This window comes from Symphalangus syndactylus, chromosome X (assembly GCF_028878055.3).
Source record: "Symphalangus syndactylus isolate Jambi chromosome X, NHGRI_mSymSyn1-v2.1_pri, whole genome shotgun sequence".
NCBI classification, from domain to species: domain Eukaryota; kingdom Metazoa; phylum Chordata; class Mammalia; order Primates; family Hylobatidae; genus Symphalangus; species Symphalangus syndactylus.
The window spans coordinates 133837143-133861277 of record NC_072447.2 but is presented as its reverse complement, the minus strand read 5'-3'; the positions used below and the strand labels follow the sequence as shown (position 1 = coordinate 133861277).

The window sequence follows — 24135 nt, the reverse complement described above, 5'->3', positions numbered from 1 at the left end:
GACAAGCACCAAAGTTATTAGAAGCTTTGCTTTACTGCAATTGTCACTCTTACTAAATTGTAAAATGATCATTTCAATTTGGAGGATTATTATCCTATTAAACACAAATCAATTCACTATCCTGTAAAATGTAACTATGTTTAAGAACAATAGGCAGGCCACAGCTATTCCCTGTGTGCTGGGTGAGGTTGTAAATGTGTCACCAAATGTACAAATCAGGTTGTCACTGAAGCACAATTCTATCTCCAAGAAGGAAGACAATTATTAAGAAGGAGCTTAAAAAAAAGACATTTTGTAGATGTATTAAAATAGAAAACATAAGCTGATTAGGCAAAGTTCCAAAGATTCATTAGTTTATTAAAGTAGATTGAAATGAATGTTGAAGAGATTTAAATAAATTAACCTTTAATGAGTACCCAGGGGCCAAGGAAAAAGAATGACAGAGGATTAGGAGTATTTTGTCTGATTGTTGCGTAATGCACGCTGATTAGTTTATTTTTTTTTTTTTGGAATACTCATTGCTGTATAACAATACTAATAAATAAAAAAGATTAAATTTAAAAACCTCTAGATTATAATTGTTGCTTGCTCTTATGTGTACACAAATACCATGCTTGGCTTTAATAACAATTCCTATAACATTGGCAGAGAGAGACAGGAATTTTTGTCATTACATCAGTGTGTTTTGAAATGTCTCACATGTGAGCGTAGCTTTGGTCAATTAGGGTAATTTATTCCTACCATACTGGGCATACTTTTAGCATTTCAGCATTAGACTCTTATTCTGAGTTTCATAATGCTTGTTCTGTAAATAATATTAATTGATGGCATGTTACTTAGAAGATATATTGGTATTTAAACATCATTAAAAAAACTGTTTTGTGCTTCCTTACATGTTCTGGTTTATAATTAGCAAAATTCTTAAAGAGGCTTTTTTTTTTTTTAGCAGTGTCAGAAGTACTTTAATTTTTTGGGAGGGGTGCCTTAACTGTACTACTATTAAATCACTTACTACCTGCTAAATAAGTTTTGTGTAGGTGGTACTAGGAAAGCATCCTTCCAGGGCTCTCCCTGCTCTTCCTGCTCTCCTTTTCTGCCCCTATTAATTACTGAGTTTTATTTCATGCTTTTATGGATGTCTTCCATCTAAGCTTTTCTTTCTTTATCTTAAATTCAGAGCTGGGAGATCACACGGTTCAACTCATTTTTCAGTTGAGGAAACTGACAAAGAATTACTCACCCAAGGTTACTCTATGAGTTGATGGAAGAGCAGAGACTAGAGCCTGCGTCTTTATGGCCTGTTCGTCCACTACACTTGTATTAGTCAGGGTTCTCTAAAGAGACAGAACTAATAGGGTAGATGTATATAAAAAGGGGAGTTTATTAAGGAGTATGGGCTCACATGGTTACAAGGTGAACTCCCACAATGGGCCATCTGCAAGCTGAGGAGCAGGGAAGCCACTCTGAGTCCCAAAACCTCAAAAGTTAGGGAAGTCGACAGTGCAGGCTTCAGTCTGTGGCCAAAGGCCTGAGAGCCCCTGGCAAACCACTGATATAAGTCCAAGAGTTTAAAAGCTGAAGAACTTGGAGTCTGATGTACAAGGACAGGTAGCATCCAGCACAGGAGAAAGATGAAGACCAGAAGACTCAGCCAGTCTAGTCCTTCCATGTTCTTTTGCCTGCTTAATTCTAGGTGCACTGGCAGCTGATTAGATGGTACCCACCCAGATCAAGGGTGGGTCTGCCTCTCCCAGTCCACTACCTCAAATGTTAATCTCCTTTGGCAACGCCCTCACAGACACACCCAGGAACAATACTTTGTATCCTTCAGTCTATTCAAGTTGACACTCAACATTAACCATCACAGTACTTAACTGTGACTTTGCATTTTTTATATTTTACCAGATCTTTTCTAAAGTTCAGTGGAATCACTGAGGTGACAGGTGACATCGGCAAACCACATTCAGCGTGATTTTTATCCAATGGTGTTATAGTTGCAGTGCTTTCCAGTATTCTTCATGACATTGTATACATATTGGTATAAATGAATGATTACTTGAGGACAGGGGTGAGTGGCCTGGAGTCCCAAGGGTTATGAGATTCAAAGCCAGTCCCCAAGGGCAGCTTGGAATCTGTCTCCTGGAGATTAATAAGAAAACAGACACAATATTTCTGAAGTATTTTATCTGATTCTTCTAGAAGTAAGGAAAGGAACTTAATCCTGCAATTATACTTTGTCTAAATGTGTTTCCAATATTTCAGTTCTTTTTCTTTTTCCAGTAACCCTTCTAATCTTTCTTTCCAAAAGAGAATCTCATTTTTCATAAAAGTATCAGAAACTGGACAAGTTTAAGTCTAACGTATTTATACCACACAACCAATACATTTCCCTACAGATTGTAGGTACAGAGTTAATTAACTTACCTTCTAAGTGTTACCTGGTTTTAACTTTAAAAAATAAAAATAAACTTTGGACAGCGAATACTCATTTTCTGGCCTTAAATTAGAAAACTATTTAGAACTGTGTTTCTCAATTCTGGCTGCACATTAGAATCACCTGGTGGCTTTTTAAATTTTTGTTTGTTTGTTGTTTACTTTTTGTAGAGATGGACGTCTTGCTATGTTGCCCAGGCCAGTCTGGAACTCCTGGACTCAAGGGATCATCTTGCTGTGGCTTCCCAAAGTGCTGGTATCACAGGCATGAGCCACCATGCCTGGCCACCTAGTGGCTTTTAAAAACTAGATACTTAGGTTCCACCCTGACCAGTTTAATGAGAATTTCTGGTGGTGGAGTCCAGGCATTGTTTTCTGTTTGTTTTGTTTTTGTCTTTTGTTTTTCAATGCTCTAGTTGAATTTAATATGTAGCCAGGGATAAGACACACTGCCTTAAAGTCTTGATCTCCTCCAGGGCCACTCCTGACAAATATATTATGTTGGATACTGGGTTGGGGCAAGCAAGTAGGCTGATTAAAAAACAACAACAACAACACACACACACACACACACACACACACACAGAACATGGGAGCCCTTTTTTTGCCTTTGTTTGCTTTGGAGAAAACCAGATTTGGGTCACATGTGTGCCAAAGAAAACAATTGCCTTTAAAAAGCCTAAAGAAAGGACCTTTAAGTAGAATTGCTTTTCTGCACTGCTGCTATATGGTCATCATTGCATCTGCTCAGGAGGCCAAGCTGCTCAGTCAAGTTTTCAAGAGCCTTAGTTTACCTGCTCTTCCATTTTCTCCTTCCCCCATCATCTCAGGCAAGTGGCCAATTTCCAGGAAATTCTGAGCCTGTAAATTTGTCTAGCCTGTGAATTTATTAATCCAAATCTGTCTCCAAAGGATGAGTTTCCCCAAGCCTAATGTCAGGGCAGGGTGGGAGGGTCTAAAAATTAATAATGGAACAAACACAATGGAAGATGGAGACAGATTCAATTAGGAAGGGAATGAAAGTAGAAATGATCTTCCAAATAAGAGTAATACCTTGGCATTGAGACCCATTCATAGATCCTAGTGACACCAATTGGATTGAGAGAATATTTTGGTCTTTTCTGATCTCAACTTCTTAAAGGCATTTTTTGGAAAGTTACTATGCTTTTACAGTCTGACTTTGCCTGGTACAATGGTTTCTCTATTTTTTAATCAGAGAAATTGGCTTATACTTTTGCTGCCTCTGGAGTGCCTAGAACTCTTAGGTGTTAAGAATCTCTGCAGTGTTTAAGTCCTACCTCCCACAATGTAATGTAACATGATGTTAACTCTCATACAGTGCTGTTTTGTTGCAGAGACACTCTTAAGTTGAAAATGTTCATGGAATTGAATTCGGCTGTGGCACTCTCTTCAACTCGATCCATCACTTTGCAATCTTCTAGGATCCCTGATTTGCTCTGTCAATCGTTTGTCACAGAGCATCTTCCTGAAATGAATTTACTTTAAAGTTAAAGATGATTAGAGTGCTTCTTCTCCAGGAGACAATTAACATTGCTATATTCTTTGGCAGGGAGAAAAACAACATAGCATTAATTTTTCCAGGCTTTCTTTGAGTATTGTTAACGGGAGAATTGTTAACTTAATCCAACAGACTATAATAACAAAAAGAATACTGTTATTAAAATGTTAAGATTTTCTAATAAAATTTTAAGGAGTTTTTTGGGAGGAGGGAAGGGAGAAGGATGAAAGGAGAAAGCAAAGGAATCTATTAAGTATTTCTGACCTTCAAAAATACTTTTGTCTTTTGTCACTGAATGCTATAGACAAAATAAACCAAGTCTGAGACCTATTATGAAAATGCTTTTCCCCATCTTTATCCCAATACTATGTTATTCTGCCTCTTAGACAATTATACTTTTTTTCTGAATGAATTAATATCTTTTGACAAGCTTTGTTAAGAATACCTAGTAAAGGTCAAGTGTAAGCCATTTACTGCTGTTTCCTGGCAGCCTTTATGCCATGGTAAATAGAGATTGGAAGCAGTTTTATTTTTGAGCATGGATTTATGGATATGCTTCCATTGGATTGTGCTTTTTTTCATACTGAAACCCACAAATGTTGCAGGATTTTCAGGACTGTGACTTAATAATTTTTTCATGGAGTCATCTGAGACTCCTCTCTTCTCCTCAACTCTCAGATCCAATTATACACGAAATCCAGATGATTATATTTCCTGAATATCTCTGAAATCCATTCATTTCTTTTCATCCCACTGCCACTGTCTGAGTTCATGTGACTGTCATCTCTCCATTGTATCATTATGGTTTTCTTCTAACTGGTCTCTCTGCCTCTGGTGTATTCTCACCTTCAGTGCATCCTTCATCATGCCTTAGGAGTGGTCTTTCTAAGGCACAAATCAGATGGTGACAGCCCCCCACCCAGAACACACACATACACACACACACACAAATATTACAATGAACTCTAAGATCCTACAATAAGTCATCTCATAAGGCTCTGTGTACTCTTGTGGAGAGAGCTTTTGGGGGTTAGGTAAAATTTCACTGAAGAGGTGACATTTGAGCAGAGTTTTGAAGGATGAATAAAAGTTCTCCAGGTGGAAAAAGGAAAAGTTATATGTCAAGCAGAGGAGATGGTATTTGCAGAAGCACATAGACATGACAGGGCTTAGCATGTTTGAGGAATTTTGAGAATTTTGGCATGAATGAAGCAAAGGATACTTAGGGGAATTGGCAAGAGATGAAGCTGGTACAGTAAGTTGGGCCAGATTTTCTTTGTATATATCTACCTTTCTTTCTTTTGTTGTCTTCTTGAGGAAAAAAAACTATCTTATTAAGTCCTAAAATTCTCAAGCCTTACATACTGTCAAGGCACCCAGAATTGTTTGAATGAATTGGACAAATAAAGAGAGAGACTATCAGTCAATATTAATTTATGGGTTTGTTTATTCCCATATGTATTGAATACCTCAATTAAAATCCAGACTGTAGCAAAATTAAGATCCTACTTATTTTTTTATACAACAGCAATGGTAGGAGTTGTTTCAGTTACAGATTAGTGATTTTTTGCAGGCTTTTTCCTTTACAGTCATGCTGTCTTCTCAAGGAGCAGATTCTAGTTTTCCTAGTAGTAGGTTTGACTTCAGCTTAGGCAGGGACTTCTCTAAAGGAGTTAATCACTTGTCAACACCTTGTATTGATACTCCTAGGAGAAATTGTTATAGGAAAAGTATGGATCTTTAAGGATATATTAGCATATTACAGGAAGCTCTGTTTTCTCCTGTGTGTTTAATTTCTTAGCCAACAGCAAGGGTTATTTCTCATACATTCTTGAAAAACTAGCCCAAATGGGGCTAAAAGATTAGGAATGCAGAAAGCATAATTCCAGAACATTAGTGACACAGCATAGCAAAATTAGTAGGGTGGGAGCAAGGAGGGAGGATAAAAATTTTGAATATATAAATGAAGATTGACCATATTTATGTAGTTCTATCTTTAGGGAATGCTAAACCACAAACTCATCATTGGTTAATTAGAAGATAATTAAAATTGTAGCATAGTGATTGGATAAATAGTTAATGAAGGCTGAATAAACAAAGAAAGGAAATCTGGTGAAATTAGTGTGTACATTTTGGGCAAAGCAAAGATACAAATGTTATTCATGCAGTGCATCAGTCTTAAAGGATACCAGTATCCTTCTAGCATTAATTGATAAAATTAACTCTCCAAAGACCAAAAGACCAGCTCTCACTTTTCTCCTTCAAAGCATCTTACACTGAAATGCAGATTTATTTGACAGCAACTTCAATTTTCATTCACTCACAGCATGTGAAATTATTGTGCTGAACCTTGTTTACAACTTATTTACTGGCATCTTAATAATCTATTAGCAGAAATTGGTGTTCTCTGTGTGTAGTAACTGTTCCTACTTAAAGAGCTGGCTCAGCCTAGGCTCCTGACCAGATCTGTCTGACAAGCTAGTTTTCAAAACCAGTGGAGTGGTTTCTGCAGGGAGAACTGTGCTTGCTTTTGATAATTGCCTCAGCTTTATGAAATCAATCAGCCTGAAGGGAAGACCTCATTACAGATCTGACAAGATAGACTCCAATTTCAATACTAGAACAACTCTTTGTCCTCAGGCTCTGAAATCTGCAATTATTTATTTTATTTAGACAGAGACAACCATAATAGAGTACCTCTGGGCACATTCTCAGGGAAGTACTCAACAGATAACCTAATGGTCAGTGTGTTAGGAACCTGCCCTTTTCCTGTCACTCAGGTGGAAAATTGGTCAACAGGAATTACAGCATGGCCTAGAGCCAGCTCAAAGCAGGCACTGATGAATCACCATCTTTCCAATCCCCTACCCCAAAAGATGTGGAGAGAAAGGGTAGCTGCTGTAACTGTTCCCAGGGCTAAACTACAGCAAAATAAGGCTTTCTCTTCTCAGTTCCTCTGAAGACTGCCAGACAGACTTTATTCTAAGGAAAATGATAGATCACCCATCTACCATCTGTCACTTTGAACTGTTCTATCAAATCAACATTTTTTTGAACTTTGTTTTCAATAGGGAATGTGATTTTGCTGTTTTTCCCAAGCCTTAAATTGGACAGGGGAAAAAAGTCCTGAAGTGTTCTTCTTCTTGAAGTTGGAAATATGTATTTTGCTTTTCTGCTCATGGAACACAAACACCTTAACAGATTTAGTTCAGACTTTTCTCGAATAATTCACCCTTTACCAGGCCTGGGAGATGTCAGCCCCACAGAAAAAACACAGAGAACATTATGAGTGTAGGAAAATATGGATTTAGAGAGAAATGATACTCTCTCTAGTCCAGCTGTAGTATCACTGCTAGCAGTGTTCTGATAGTACAGCACCCAGATGGAACAGAGCATTCCTGAAAGATTTGGGAGGAGACATTTCCATTGTTAGGAGAAAATGTGGTTCTTTCATGTTGGACAGTTCAAGGTAGTGATGAATATGGTCTCCTAAATAGAATCCAAGCAAAGAGCAATCACTGACTACTCCCAGCATTATTTATTCATGATTTACTTTAATGGCTTTGTGTTATTAAGAAAAAGTAGGTTAGAAGAGGAATGAATGCAAAGCTAACATCTTCCAAGCTGTAAATAGACTGTAGCCTGGAGGCCGAAGGAGCCACACTACTCAAACGTTCTTATTCCATTTTTGAGGCAAATTTATATAAACTCCCCCATTGGGTTAGAAGGGTGTTAACATTTGTTTAGTGTCCAACATGTGCTAGACCTTAAACATACAATCTCTTATTTAATTTTCCTCACTTTGCTGTAAGGGGGGCATTATCATCCCCATTTTACAATGCAGAAACAGTCCGAGAGAGATCAAGTGACCTGTTTTATACACCTTGTAAGTGGCACACCTAGTAAGTTGCAGATGTGGCTTTGAATGCAGATCTGACTCTAGAGCAGCACTGTCCAGCAGAAGGTTCTGGGATGATTGAAATGTTATGTAAATATGCTGTCCAAAACAGCAGCCACTAGCTACATGTAACTATTGAGCACTTGAAATGTGACTAGTGCAACTGAACAACTGAACTTTTCACTTTTTTTCTTTCTTTCTGGTTTTGTTTTTTTTTGTTTTCGTTTTTGTTTTTTTTTTTTAGATGTAGCCTTGCTCTGTCAGCCCAGGCTAGAGTACAGTGGTGCGATCTCAGCTCACTGCAACCTCCGCCACCCGGGTTCAAGTGATTCTCCTGCCTCAGCCTCCTGAGTAGCTAGGATTACAGGCGTGTGCCACCATGCCCTGCTGATTTTTGTATTTTTAGTAGAGACTGGGTTTTACCATGTTGGTCAGGCTGGTCTCGAACTCCCGACCTCGTGATCCACCCACTTCAGCCTCCCAAAGTGCTGGGATTACAGGTGTGAGCCACTGTGCCTGGCCTGAACTTTTCATTTTATTCCATCTTAATTAATTTAAAGAGCTAAAATTAATTCAAGATGGATTAAAGACTTACATGTTAGACCTAAAACCATAAAAACCCTAGAAGAAAACCTAGGCAATACCATTCAGGACATAGGCATGGGCAAGGACTTCATGTCTAAAACACCAAAAGCAATGGCAACAAAAGCCAAAATTGACAAATGGGATCTAATTAAACTAAAGAGCTTCTGCACAGCAAAAGAAACTACCATCAGAGTGAACAGGCAACCTACAAAATGGGAGAAAATTTTTGCAACCTACTCATCTGACAAAGGGCTAATATCCAGAATCTACAATGAACTCAAACAAATCTACAAGAAAAAAAGAAACAACCCCATCAAAAAGTGGGCGAAGGACATGAACAGACACTTCTCAAAAGAAGACATTTATGCAGCCAAAAAACACATGAAAAAATGCTCATCACTGGCCATCAGAGAAATGCAAGTCAAAACCACAGTGAGATACCATCTCACACCAGTTAGAATGGCCATCATTAAAAAAGCAGGAAACAACGGGTGCTGGAGAGGATGTGGAGAAATAGGAACACTTTTACACTGTTGGTGGGACTGTAAACTAGTTCAACCATTGTGGAAGTCAGTGTGGCGATTCCTCAGGGATCTCGAACTAGAAATACCATTTGACCCAGCCATCCCATTACTGGGTATATACCCAAAGGACTATAAATCATGCTGCTGTAAAGACACATGCACACGTATGTTTATTGCGGCACTATTCACAACAGCAAAGAGTTGGAACCAACCCAAATGTCCAACAACGATAGACTGGATTAAGAAAATGTGGCACATATACACCATGGAATACTATGCAGCCATAAAAAATGATGAGTTCATGTCCTTTGTAGGGACATGGATGAAACTGGAAACCATCATTCTCAGTAATGTATCGCAAGGACAAAAAACCAAACACTGCATGTTCTCACTCATAGGTGGGAATTGAGAACACATGGACACAGGAAGGGGAACATCACACTCCGGGGACTGTTGTGGGGTAGGGGGAGGGGGGAGGGACAGCATTAGGAGATATACCTAATGCTAAATGACGAGTTTATGGGTGCAGCAAGCCAACATGGCACATGGATACATATGTAACAAACCTGCATATTGTGCACATGTACCCTAAAACAAAGTATAATAATAATAATAATAATAAAAGAGCTACATATGGCTAGTGAGTACTGTATTGGATAGCACGTCTCCAGAGATTGCCCTTTCTTTTTTAAAAACTTTTAAGTTTAGCGGTACATGTGCAGGTTTGTTATAGGGGTAAACTCATGTCATGGGAGTTTGTTGTACAGATTATTTCATTACCCAGGTATTAAGCATAGTACCCTTTAGTGATTTGTCTTGATCGTCTCCCTCCTTCCACCCCCCACCCTCAAGTAAGCCCCAGTATCTGTTGTTCCCCTCTGTGTGTCCATGTGTTCTCATCATTTAGCTTCCACTTACAAGTGAGAACATACAGTATTTGGTTTTCTGTTCCTGTGTGAGTTTGCTAAGGATAATGGCCTCTAGCTCCATCCATGTTCCTGCAAAGGAGGTGATCTCATTCTTTTTTATGGCTGCATAGTATTCCATGGTGTATATGTACCACATATCAAAGACATGGAATCAACCTAAATGCCCATCAATGGTAGACTGGATAGAGACTGCCTTTTCTTTTTTTTTTTTTTTTTTTTGAGACGGAGTCTTGCTCTTTCACCCAGGCTGGAGTGCAGTGGCGTGATCTCGGCTCACTGCAGGCTCCGCCCCCTGGGGTTCACGCCATTCTCCTGCCTCAGCCTCCCGCGTAGCTGGGACTACAGGCGCCCGCCACTTTGCCCGGCTAATTTTTTGTATTTTTTAGTAGAGACGGGGTTTCACCGTGTTAGCCAGGATGGTCTCAATCTCCTGACCTCGTGATCCGCCCGCCTCGGCCTCCCAAAGTGCTGGGATTACAGGCGTGAGCCACTGCGCCCGGCCGAGACTGCCTTTTCTTAACTGTAGGTTGTAAATGGGACATGTAACCTGATGTACATAGAACAATTAACAGAAGATCCATATATGGGATGTCTTTTATAGTATTCTCTCAGGTAAGGGTCTTGGTCAGTGGAAGGACTGTTTTGCCCCTCAGAAAGAGAGAATGAAATTATGCAGATACCTTAGGAGTGGAGTGTGTGATTTTCTACCACCACTCCCCAGGCTTCAGGAATCCTAAGATGCAGAAGATACCAGGAATGCTGAAGGAACCCATAAACCTTACTTCCTTCTTCCTTTCATGACAACTCCAGCAGCAGGTCAGCTGGTGCCTGGGGTGGGAAACACAACTACAGATACACCTTGACTTATGGTATAGTTACAATCCAATAAACCCATTGAAAATTGAAAATATCATAAGTCAAAAATTTGTGACTCACTGGGAGCCGCAGCTGACTGCTGCTGCCCAGCGTGGTAAGAGAAGTATGGTTTCTACTGAATGTCTATCATTTTCACATCATAAAGTTGAAAAATTGTAAGTTGAACCATTGTAAGTCAGAGACTATCCATGCTGTATCCCAAATTGTAGCTGAGTTCAGTTCAGTACTCATTTCTGGAGTGCTTACAATATAGTACAAGGCACCGTGCCACATCTTTGGGGAGGAGAGACTAAAAAATGACTGAGGCGTAAAGTCTGTCCTCAAGGAGTTTAGCACTAAGTGGGAGTGGGGTAAGGCAGAAGGGAAGGTAGGCTAAGACAGAATACCCAAAGAACTGTAACACAAGGCATGCTCTAAAAGGCTCAGGAAAAGTATAGGCTAACATTCAAGGAGAGCCAGAATAGTATTTTAGAATCGAAAAATCCTGAGGCCAGGCACGGCAGCTCATGCCTGTAATCCCAGCACTTAGGGAGACAGAGGCAGAAGGATAGCTTGAGCCCAGGAGTTACCTGCCTGGGCAACATAGTGAGACTCTGTTCACAACAAAAAGGAAAAACAAAGCCTGAATTCCTTGTGTGACCTTGGGAAATTTACTTCAACTCTGTAAGTTTCCCATTCCTTGTTGTAAAATAAGAATAATAATTAGAAAATAAAATAAAGGAGTGTGATGTTCCCCTTCCTGTGTCCATGAGTTCTCATTGTTCAGTTCCCACCTATGAGTGAGAACATGCAGTGTTTGGTTTTTTGTCCTTGCGATAGTTTACTGAGAATGATGGTTTCCAGCTTCATCCATGTCCCTACAAAGGACATGAACTCATCATTTTTTATGGCTGCATAGTATTCCATGGTGTATATGTGCCACATTTTCTTAATCCAGTCTATCGTTGTTGGACATTTGGGTTGGTTCCAACTCTTTGCTGTTGTGAATAGTGCCGCAATAAACATACGTGTGCATGTGTCTTTATAGCAGCATGATTTATAGTCCTTTGGGTATATACCCAGTAATGGGATGGCTGGGTCAAATGGTATTTCTAGTTCTAGATCCCTGAGGAATCGCCACACTGACTTCCACAATGGTTGAACTAGTTTACAGTCCCACCAACAGTGTAAAAGTGTTCCTATTTCTCCACATCCTCTCCAGCACCTGTTGTTTCCTGATTTTTTAATGATGGCCATTCTAACTGGTGTGAGATGGTATCTCACTGTGGTTTTGATTTGCATTTCTCTGATGGCCAGTGATGATGAGCATTTTTTCATATGTTTTTTGGCTGCATAAATGTCTTCTTTTCAGAAGTGTCTGTTCATGTCCTTCGGGGAGGGGGGAGGGGGGAGAGGGGAGGGGGGAGGGACAGCATTAGGAGATATACCTAATGCTAAATGACGAGTTAAGGGGTGCAGCAAAACAACATGGCACATGGATACATATGTAACAAACCTGCACATTGTGCACATGTACCCTGAAACCTAAAGTATAATAATAAAAAAAGAAAGACTACAAAAATAAATAAATAAATAAATAAATAAATAAATAAATAAACAAACAACAAAAAAGAAAATAAAATAAAGGGATAATATTTGTAAACAAGCACATCCTAAACAACCAATGAATAGTAGTTTCCCTGATGGGTAGTTCCCCTCTCTCTGTTGCTGTGTATGTATTGGCTTGAGTAGAGGTAAATAAGGAAAGACACCATGAAGGAAATAGCATCTGAGATAAGCCCTAAAGGAAGGACGATATTTTAAACATTGAAAATTAACAAGCAGGTGGAGGAGCAGTGTGAGCCAAAGGTGTGGAGGTAGGAAAGTACTGGATGGATTCAGTGAATGCTGTAGTTCCATTTTGCTGGAGTGCCAGCCCTTTTGACTCAAAGTGTGATTCCCACACCAGCAGGATTAGCATCATCTGGGAACTTATAAAAGCAGACCACAACTCAGATTTACTAAATTAGAATCTGCATTTTTACAAGATCCTCAGGGAACACATGTCCACATTAAAAAGTTTGAGAAGTATTAGGGTAGAGCATAAGCTGGGGCATAGTGGGAGACAAGACCTGAAATGGATGCGGCCTTGTTATGAGAGACTTTAGTGACTTGACCAAGTAGCTTAGGGAGTCATTAAAAGTTGCTGAAGGATCACTGCCGATGAAAATTGGTCTATGACCTGTATCCCACCTTGAAAATGGCGACTTAAAGATAAATTAGGCTCTGAAAGTTTGTCTACCATCATTCAAGCAAGCCCCTTAGTGCTTCCAAAAAGGACTTTTCCCTTTTCTTTCTCACTTCTTCTTCATTACCTTTACTTACCCATTATTTGTAACTCATACAATTACCCTTGCTTCAGCTAAACCAGTTAGAATATTGAACTCATGAAATTGACAAAGTAGGTTTCATTTGTTCGACATCAGTTAAGACCTGGCACTGAGATATGTTCAATTGTTTTGGCTGCTAAGCCCTGTGGCTGAAGAGTAATATTGCGGTCCAACTCTTTTGGACATTGTAAATATTCCCTCAGAAGTAGCAGGTGGAATGGTTGGGTAGTGAGAGCTATAAATATGGTTTTGAGGCCTAGACTGAGGAAGCAGGAAGGGTGAATGAAAGTGAGGAGGGGTCTCCAGAGACCTTCAAAAGCACCTGCCAGAACATTAAGGGCCTGGCCATTATCTTAATCCCTTGTTTTTCCAAAAGTTTTGAATTAAAAACGAATTTGGAGACCCTCATCTCCCAACATGGAGTCCCATATCTGATTTTAAATTGAAGTCATTTGGAAAATAAGAATTAGGTTATAGAAATTTGTTTAATAGACAAATTAGCTAGACTGTTCTTATTGCCGAGTACTGATATTTATTTTTTCAACATTAATTTATGTGTTGAGATTGTTGCCTTGATTTGAATTTATCAGATTTCTCAAGATTTTAGCCATTTTCTTTTAAAGCGAACTAATCCAGGGTGGAATTGTGTTTCTTTTCGCTAGGGTTATACAGTCTGTGAGCCACAGCTGCAGATAAAAAGTGGCATGCACTCACAGGGTCACATTTTGGTATTACAACCTAGGGCAATCATTAAAAGTGTTAGATTGCATCATGAAGGTTGGTCCTAATTTGACCTGTTAGTGGACAGCTATGTAAAGTGAATTGTGACAGTAACTGTTAAAGCAGCTGGGCACAAAGAGATTATTGATCTTCTCACACAAGAATCATGAAAATTCTTTAGTGCTTTCCTCAAAGCCCACGAATCATTTGCATCTGTATGGCAGACAACATTGCTTGTGAACTCCTTGACCTGCAGATTGGAGTATTCACTGAGAATCACACTTCATTCTGAGATGTTTAACCCCCTAGTTCCATTAGATGAGAAATGTCATTCTCCAAGGAACCCCACCCCCACCCTTTCCCAATATACATACTTTCTTAAGCAGCCTCATATGTGTTATGGAGTCAGATAATCTGCATTTCAACATGACATGAAATAACAGCTGGTCAGCTGTCTACACCAGTCAACTTGGTTTTAGATGAGATTACGTTACCACATGGATTTGTTTATTGTGAACATAAGATAGAGAAATAGTAGAAATCTGTAACACCAGTGTTTATTATCTATTTGTCTTTATTTTAACAATTTGTGCTTCCCTTTGGACAAACTGTAAATTTTGTGGGCTGGAGGGATGAGGAGATGAGATGTGAGGGAAACAAATGAACGAAGTACGAGGTTTTATTAAATTTATCCTCAGGAATAAAAGGGCAAGGACTGTGAGGAATGTGTAAGACTTTGGACAATTTCTGACTTTGTTAGTTATCTGTTACTCTGTCATTTGTTTTTCTTACAGTGATTATCAGTAGAAACTTTTAAAAGTTAGACATCCTATGTCTTCATTTTAGGTAAGATAAGCAAGAAGCTGTTTTAGGGAAATAAAAGGAACTCCAAAAATAGAATAGGTGGTAGTTTTTAAAAGCAAGCTGAATGCCTGGGAGCCCAGCAAGGAATGGGTCCCAGGCTAAGCAGTGCCTCTGGATTTAGGCCTGTCAGGAATTCTATAGATAAAATTTCTATAGAAATAGAAGAATAAACTAGATAACTTCAAAACTTTCTTCCAAATCTAATATTTTTCAGTTTCTTCATGTCTAGAAAAAGTGGTAGAAATTGCTTCCGTAAGAGATTTAAAGATAAATTCTGTAGTTTGGGTGAGGATTACAATATGGTAATTGCCAATATTTTTACATTTATGTCATAATTGAAATTTCAGCAATAAGAATTCTTGGAATTAAAGTGGTGGTTTTCTTTTTTAGTATTTAATCATTTTAATGGGACTAATTTACTTAAAATAGCATTTGACCTGGGTCACATATACATGGCACAAAAACACCCTTTAAATACCTATTGATTTACTGATTTATTGGTTTATTTGGTCCTGTCTTATGGAAGGAATGAAACAAAACAGTAAAAGTAGCTAGGAAGCACTGGTGTCATAGGATTTTGCTGTCTCTTTCATCCTTCCTCTTGAACTACAAATCTTTGGAGACTGTATTGGGTATTGGATGATATAAAATATGGGTTTGTGTTCAGTGAGTCAGCTTACTGAGTGAGATGTCCCCCCTCCATATGAGATCTTTCTCTATAAAAAAAAAAAGGCCTGAAATGTTGTACTGAATTGTCATGATTTTCACATATCTGGATCATATATGAGGTGGATACACAGAAAGTACTTGAAATCTCAGTCTTATTTGGTGCCAAAAATCTGTACATTCATGTGATTAATAAAATACCTGTATCCCTAAGGTTACCATATGGGCCTAAATAAAGGGCAAGCATAATTCTAATAAAATGTCTATAACTGAACACCTTTAACTCATTAGATTTTTTTCCCCTTGGATTCCTTCAACTTTTAGAAAAAGGTACAAACAGGAATGAAAAGGTTCAATGGGGAAAGCAGGGTATATCCTTGGATCAGGGCAGATTCAGAACAATCTCCTCACATTGCACATCAGTAACTAGAAATTAAAAATGGAAATTCAATGTTATAATAGTAGTAGTTAATACTTATTGAACGTCTACTATGTGCCAGATGTTATGCTGAATGTTCTACACATATAATCTCATTTAATATTTTTAGCAGTCTTGTGAGTTAGGTACTCTTATTGATGTCCTTTTGCAAATTGTGGCTCCAAACCTCCGGAAAATCCTCAGTCATCTACTTAATAAGTCAGGGAAATGGACTAATATATTATTCTGTAAAATTATCAAATGCAAAACAAAAATAAAAAGTTTTTCTGATTAACCATCATTAATCAGAACCTCCTAATCCCCGAACATTCCTTTTCATCAGCATTTTACCATTCTGTAGTATAGTACTCAAATGATGGAGATGCACTTAGAATCTAATTATTTTAAGTAATGTTGATATAATCAGCATCAGAACTTTTAAGCTGTGGCATTAATTCTTGATTATCAGCTGTCAGGTCTTTAATTACATGGGTTAAAAGAATGAGTCATCTACCCCCATCCAATTAAGGATTAATTCATTTGGGCGCTCAAGGTACGGTGCTAGGCACCAAGAATACAATTGTGAGAGAGAGGGAGAGAGGGAAGTTTCCTTTTTAGAAGAGCTTTCAAGTTTATTGGGAGAAAGTTTGTTTTAATTTACTTAGAATAATGTAATTCTCATAAATATGTATTTGTTTATCTTTGCCACAGCCTTAGGTGTGTTATCACTCTCTTTTACACATTATGAAACCAAGACTAAGAGAGACCACATGACTTGTCAAAAGATATCAGCTAGTAAAGGATAACCAGGATTTGAATCCCGGTCTGTCGGGATCTTTCCACTATGCCATTCCATCTTCCATGGAACTTGTTTTGATCAGTATATTACAGAAAGAAATTCCAAGAAAAGTTTTGGACTAGTATATTAATCATATTTGACTCTGGGACTAATCAGGTACAAGAACAATCTTCATTTGTAAGTGGAATAAACATCTAGTCTTCTTTTTAAATAGTCTTGATCATGATCTCAATTTTTTTTTAGTACATAGCAACTGATGTTTGTTTCTTTAGTTCTAGTCATGGTAGGGATGTAATAGAACATGTATATGATGCAGTGAACAGTTCGCTTAAGATCCAGAAGCAAGTTTTACTCTTTCACTTAGTTACTCACATGATGTAAGGAAGAACGTTTGACAAGTTCCAGAAGACATTTAATGGAGGTGATCCAAGTGGAGTCTGATTGCTGAAAAACAGTACTTTTTATGCAGGCTGAAAACATTAGCAAGAGGATACTCTTTATTATAAATAATAATTTAATGTCATTTCTTTTTTTTTTCTTTTTTTTTTTTTTTGGCCCATAGCTCATTCTTTAACTCCCAAATTTTCTATGGCCCATAGCTGTACAATTCTTGAGGTTATGTTGTAAATTGTCAGTTAAAAAAAAAAACCTTGAAATCCAGTCAGCTAAAGGTCAATCAAGTTTCAATAAAATGAATGCTAAGATTCTAACGGGCCGGCGTGGTGGCTCACACCTGTAATCTCAGCACTTTGGAAGGCCGAGGCAGGCAGATCACCTGAGGTCGGGAGTTCGAGACCAGCCTGACCAACATGGAGAAACCTCGTCTCTACTAAAAATACAAATTTAGCCAGGCATGGTGGCGCATGCCTATAATCCCAGCTACTAGGGGGGCTGAGGCAGGAGGATCGCTTGAACCCGGGAGGCAGAGGTTGCAGTGAGCCAAGATCGTGCTGCTGCACTCCAGCCTGGGCAACAGAGGGAGGGACCATCTCAAAAAAAAAAAAAAAAAAAAAAAAAAAGAGTGAGCTATATCAGGCCAACCTGATTTCCCCCCTTTGACAGGATTAGAGAACCAGTGGAGAAAAGGCTTACAGGAGATGTCTTAACTTGGGCTTTAAAAAAGCTTTTGATTTCACATTTCATGAAGTTTAATTGAAACACTTGAAATTCCAGGTGCTGCTGCCAGAGGAGTAAGAACTGTCTCTGTCTCTGCTTGCCCCTTATTGAACCGTGTAAGACTTGGAGAGTAGAAAATACCTTTTGACATTTTATATGGTGCAGGAGTGACGAGTAAAGTGACCATGCTTCTAATATTATTTGAAGAGAATGAGATTAACATTACCAAAATCTAGGTCATAACTCCCCATTTCTCCAGCTACAAAATAACCCCCTTGCAATTTCTATATATTTGTTTCCTTTTCTCATTTGCCATGGAGTTATGGTTTTCTGATTTTAGAGACCCCTATATTACTGTTGGAAGTGACTTTGACACAGGATAGTCTGATGATTATATCTGCATCCGTTCAACATACCTTGTAATGAAAGAATGGTAAAATGTCAGGAGATAATCAAAGGAATGCAAAGCCAAACTTTTTACAAGGAACAGTGGGTCCAACCATAGCCACATTTAATGAGGGACCTATCTCCTTAAGGGAGGAAGTAGAAGACAGTTGCTAGCTTATGGCTAAAAATGTTAAGTTGCCACAGAAACAGGAGGGATCTTACAAATGACAGAGCCACAGTCTTATATTTTAATTTTGTACTTACCAAAAAGATCTGTAAAAATTACAGAAGGCAACTGTCTTTAAGGAATTCACCTGTTTTTCCTAGGCTCTTAAGATTTAAAAGGTTTTCCACTAGTGGCTCATATAATAAAATCTGGAGACGATCCCAGTCCTTAATGGAGTCTGGACTTTGGCTTTCTTTTTCTTCTTTAGGATTGAACCAGCTGCCCTTTGACCCTGCCAACAACAACGAGCCCCTGCAGTTTGGTAGTGCCAGTGGCCCTCTGGTCACAGAAGGCCTCATTGAGAATGGAGGGGAATCAAGCAAGAAAAGAAAGAGAACAAATACTCCTTCAGGTAAGCTAGGTGATAATACACTGTCTTAAGCCAGTGCCAGAGTCAACATTTTCCCAGAGCCTAGTATGTGGCAGGTCACATACTATGCTAGGGCTTGTAGGAACTAAAGAAATGAGAAAGAGTCCCCTGTCCTCATGGAACTCATTATGGGACTGAAGGAGGGAAAAGCACATACACGAATAACTGTGATAATTAGATAGAGTATCATCAGTGCTGTGGCAAATGTGTAAAGGGTGAAAAACCGATGAGAGCACAAATGAGGAAGAGTTTAATTCTGCCTTAGGGATTATAGAACACTTCATGGCAGAAGTGCCATTTTTAGCTGATCCTTGAAGAATGGGTAGGCTTGAGACGAGATGAGTAAAGAGCATCAATTTAGGTAGAAGGAATTGCATGAGTGAATGGTTTCACTGTGCATTTGTCTTTGTATGTACATGTGACAGGCCATCCTCACTTTTACTTCTAATACAGATGACTGCATATATTTGCATCTCCCCACCTCTACCCCTGTTCCCCTCAATACTCACTATGCCTACATATGTTTTATGCCCTTATAATTCTCTTAGAACGGTTGGCAAACAGATTCTTCTAAACCCTCTATAACAGCCCAACGGAGCTTTTAGCCTCCCTTGCAATTTCTCCTACCCCAATCCCTCATGTCCCATTGGCCTATTCTCATCTTAATGTTTCTTTTTTTTTTTTTTTCCAAAAGGAGTGAGGAAACAATAGGAGAGCCACATCTTAACTGATCATTTGATATTTTACAATTTTATCTCTTTGTTGCATGGTTATTCATTTGGAAGTAGAATCCGTAGTATATAGAAACTGATCTGAGATTCGGGGATGGGCATAACAGACATGTTCATCATTTTTTCTTTGTTTTGTTTTTTATTATTACTTTTTACTTTCAGCTTATGAAATAGAACATGTTTACAAATGTATCATATCTGACTCTTAGATCATAGATCTCTGCTTATAAATCAAGATATTTGTTAAATATGAGTTTGGAAAATGAAAATACAGGAAAACACTAGTTACATGGAACCCTCAAGAAATCAGTGATTCTTAGAGAGCTCTGTTTTCTGGAGCATGGAAAGGCATGGTGTGTAGCCAAGGAACTGGCCTGAGTTCTAATCCTGGTTTTATCTCTTTCTGTGGCCTGGAGTTATTTGCTTAACCTCTGTGAGTTTCACTTTCTTCAGCTGTAAAGTAAAAGTGATACCAAAGCCTATGTCTTAGGATTTGTTATGACATTTAGTTGAAATGATGTAGGTAAAGTGCTTAGCATGGTGTCTGCATACAGTAATCACTTAATAAGTGTTGCTATTTTATTAGCATTATTATATGATATTATAAATTTCATGTTTTAAATCATCAACGTGTTTCACATTTTTAGGTTAAGCATTATGAGTATAAACCATATGTGTGTGTGTGTATAAACTCATCTGTCTTTTAAAGACATGTATTCAATATAATTTACACTTTGCTTGATCATTTAGGGGCATAATTCCAGTCATTAGTTATTGTACTGCACTCTAATACTTTTAAATTTCTAAGGGTTTACTAAAGAGTATAGGTTTTTTACCTCTACACTAAATTGTTCTACGCTGTGGTGGTCTTTTAGTTATTATAGCCACATTTTACACATGTCCTGTCTCCTTTCTGCAGCCTACAGTCACTTTTTATTCCTCTCAGTGTCCCTTCATGTAGCAGCCCTTTTTCTCCTTCTACTGAATTAAGAACAACAACAACAACAACAAAAAACCCAGCCATCTCTCCAAGCTGATGTGCCAGATTAGTATAAGTAAAAGTTAAATCAGCTCTAAGTGGAACTTGCCACGGATAGAGTGCACAGCATTTAGGGCATCAACTTTAAGACATCTCTTTTGGCTCTGAGACCTTTATGATCACCTACTAGTTTTTCCATTGTATTCCTGTTAAGTGATGTTAAGTGATGTGCGAGTTTAGGGTAATACCTCCTGAACTTCAGTTAACTCATGAGGGTGGGGAAAGGGAGTATGTATTAATCTGAATTGTGAATTAACTTTAAAGAACTGCAGTTTTATTTCTAATGAGCATATTCAGTGAGAGCAAAGTAACTTGCAGATATAGGATTTTAACAGTAGATTATGCTAATCTATAATTAGCAAAGCAATTTGCATTCAAATAATGAATATGCTGAAGTTCTTAAAAAACAGTATGTTCTTTAAAATAGGTGAAATAAGCCCCTGGCAGGCTAAATTAGCTCCCTTGAAATCTTGTTCACTATTTGCTTAGAGAACCTTTTCTTTGTTAGTAGGACAAAGGTAACTCCAACCCAGGTTAAATTACCACAAATTCCAAATTAGTGTAGTCCAAATTAATGAGATTTTACTATACAAGGAGTCTTTTATAATTGTTCAGCAGCAATCTTGTGATATTGTAAATAGGCAGATAGCTTTATAATATTATTTTCTTTCTCTGCAGTACTAGACAAAAGGAAGAGGGAAGATATTTCATGAGTAGCAACTTCCCTCTTCCTTTGTCATCATTCCCTGCACTGTGGCAAGGAGGAAAGCTAGGGTTGGAAGTTCCCATAGGAGCTACCAACCATTTCATTTCCAAGCTACATGTCCAGTCATTGCATCACTCGGCCCTGTAACTCCACGGAGTCAAAGCCATCTCTCTCCCTCTCCTTCCCTACAAACGAGGGAGGGATATTTGCTTGCAGATCCAGTTCCACACTACACATTCTTTTTCCCTTCCTTTCCCATCCCTCCTACCATTCCCGTTTTCTACAAACTGCCTCTTTCCTTTTGTACTAAAACTGATTTCTTAAAGGTCACCTGTGACCTTCAGATTGTCAAAGTCAGTGGCCTTTTGGCAGGTCGCAACCACCTTGAACTCTTTGTTTCATTTGATGCTATTAACAATGCCCCCTTCTTTGTATTTTCTCTACTTTTGCTTTCCTTGGTAATACACTTTGCAGATTCTTCCTTTACTGTCTCCTTCAAGCCTTCTTTCTCATTTTCTTCATCCCTCGACTGTAAGTATACTATTACCCACATTTCTAGATGAAGAAATAAAGGATAAACTTACCCAAAGTTGAATGTCTAGCAAGTGGTTTACCCAGGCCTCTAACTCCAAAGTCTATTTCTAACTACTATGCTGAAGTTACTGTGTCTAAAGTTATTAGGAATCTAGAACCACTACTTAAATGTATGTAAAACATTGGTGCAGACTAGGGAAGGCTGTGTTTATGTGAAAATAAATAGGTAAGAATAAGAGGAGCAGGCCTTGGATATGATAATCTTAGGATCCCTTCAAACTCAGATCTCATGGTTCCTCTTTTCAGCTTTCTTTTTTTTCTGCCACTCCCCAAAACAAGTCTTCTATTTCAGCCACACTGATCCACTACCTTTCTCTGAAGACACTGTGCTTACCTACCTCACCACCGTGCTCATACCATTCATTTCTCTTTCCCAGCATGCTCCCCTTCTTCTTTCACTTGTCAAAGTCTTATCCAACTGTCAGTGCCTAGTACAAGTCCTACCCTCTCTAAGAAGCCTTCTGGATCATCTTAATTAGAAATGTTCTCTTGTACCTCTGAAATATATCGGTCATTAAATTCATATCAATCACTTGACACTGATTGTGGACCACCTTGAACTATTGCTTATGAGTTTGTGTGTGTATATATATATATGTCTTAGCTTTTCAACTCAGTTATAACTCCCCTGTTGGAAGGGCCCCAACTCTCTTAGCAGAGATATGGTGTCCTACACAAAATAGATGCTCCAGAAATATTTGTTGCTTGATCACATATTTGATTGAATAATTGCTTTCTCTATGCCTTTAAATTCCCTATTATTTTCTTGTCATTTTCAGGGTAGAGCTTTGCACGAAACTGTGCCTTTGTATCTGAATTTGACAAACTGACAGCTTCACTTGTCCCTAAAGGCTACTCAGACATTTGTGAGATTACACCCTTAGAAAAGGCACAAATCAAATCTGGGTGCTTGTGAAAAAAAAAAAAAAAATACCTGGCCCTAATGGAATCCTTGCCTTATTACAGCTGAGATTTCTTAAGTGCCCAAGGGAAACTGATAGGTAAAGTTTAAGTGTCCTGCCTCAACTATGAAGTAGACCAGTAATCAGGATTAGACATTACTGCCATATTTGACCACATAATCTTTCTTTGTGGATCTGGTTGCTTTGTAGCTTTTATAAGATGAGCTCAGAATTCTTCAGAGTGTGTTTCCTCTTAAATTTTACCTTTTCTCCATGGAAATGTTTCCTTGGTGATGCTGTAGCTGTACAAATTGTCTAAGATGGCAGCAAATCCATTTATTCAGATGGTACTCTATAGCAAAAGAGTAGAAGATTGTTAAACCCATGTAAAATCACAATGCCAAGTTCTTTTCCCAAAGTTGCCAACTGCCTCCTGGTTTGAGAGCCATCTGGATTTGTAGAAGCAGAAATACCAACTCTTTCCTGAAATACTTCCACTAAAGTGGAAAAAACCATGAGTCAACAAGGCCAACTGGATGATGACTAAAATCGAATGCATTGTTTTAAGCAACATCATGGTATAATAATATTCAAAGAAGGTGTCAGCTCTCTGGAAGAGTGGGAAACTACCCAGGAATAATTATGATACCAAAGTGAACATCCAGGTGTGGGCAGAGTCCTATTTCCATTGTCTTTTCTCTATAAGCCTGTGTTGAAAGATAGATTTGTGCTTAAATGTGTCAAAAGTAGTATTGCTGAAGTTCATGTGAATAACGAATGACGCAGTATGAAAAGAGGGATCTTCAGCCAGTTTTCATTTGCAATAATTATTTAATCACAAAAGTTCAAGATCTCCAGAAAGACCCTTCAAAAATCAATAATAATTTGTATTGGTATGATGATTGTTTCTTTCTCTTAATGTATTCTCATACTCATTGCATTTTACACATGAGGTGCTAATCACTAGAGAGGAGAAATAACTTTGTCTAAGGTAGACTAGCATCACCAGGAGTGTTATAATTAGATAAGGACCTCCAGAGAGTATCCAGGCTTGAGCATAGACCTCCCAACTCCATTCTCAGCTTTCCTTTAGAAATTCTGGAGATCAAAATGATACTTGACAATATAAAGACAGTGAACAATTACAGCACTACAAGGCTAGATTAATAGGAGAAAGTAGGCCTGTAGAGCAGCAAGAAGAAATTTGGTCAGCCATAAAGAAGAACTATTATCAGAATGGGTTATCAGAAGACTTGTTCAGGCTCACTTGGAAGAGAAATATAAAAAGGAGATGAACACTCATCTACTTGAGAGTACTTTTGTTTCCTTTCTTACCTGAAAGGAGGGCTACGAACCAAAAAACTTTTCTATGACACTTACAGCCTTTTGATTTACCTCAGACTCACAGGGCTGAGACTTTTTATTTCATGTGTACTTTGAAGTCCACAAATGAAAGCATTGATT

At 38.4% G+C, this 24135-nt stretch overlaps 1 protein-coding gene across 6 annotated transcripts in view; it reads left to right on the top strand.

The window, feature by feature from the left end:
* The window catches only part of ENOX2 (ecto-NOX disulfide-thiol exchanger 2), a 285625-nt gene that overhangs the window by 101981 nt on the left and 159509 nt on the right, over positions 1–24135 (top strand). For 3 of the 6 annotated variants that reach the window (XM_063634727.1, XM_063634728.1, XM_063634729.1), the window contains one exon: positions 18538–18681. The exons of 2 other annotated variants lie outside the window; for them this stretch is intronic. In XM_063634727.1, coding sequence (XP_063490797.1) covers positions 18538–18681 — 144 coding nt within the window. Of the gene's footprint in view, positions 1–18537; positions 18682–24135 lie in introns of those variants that run through there. One more of the 6 variants, XM_055268208.2, reaches the window with a different exon arrangement.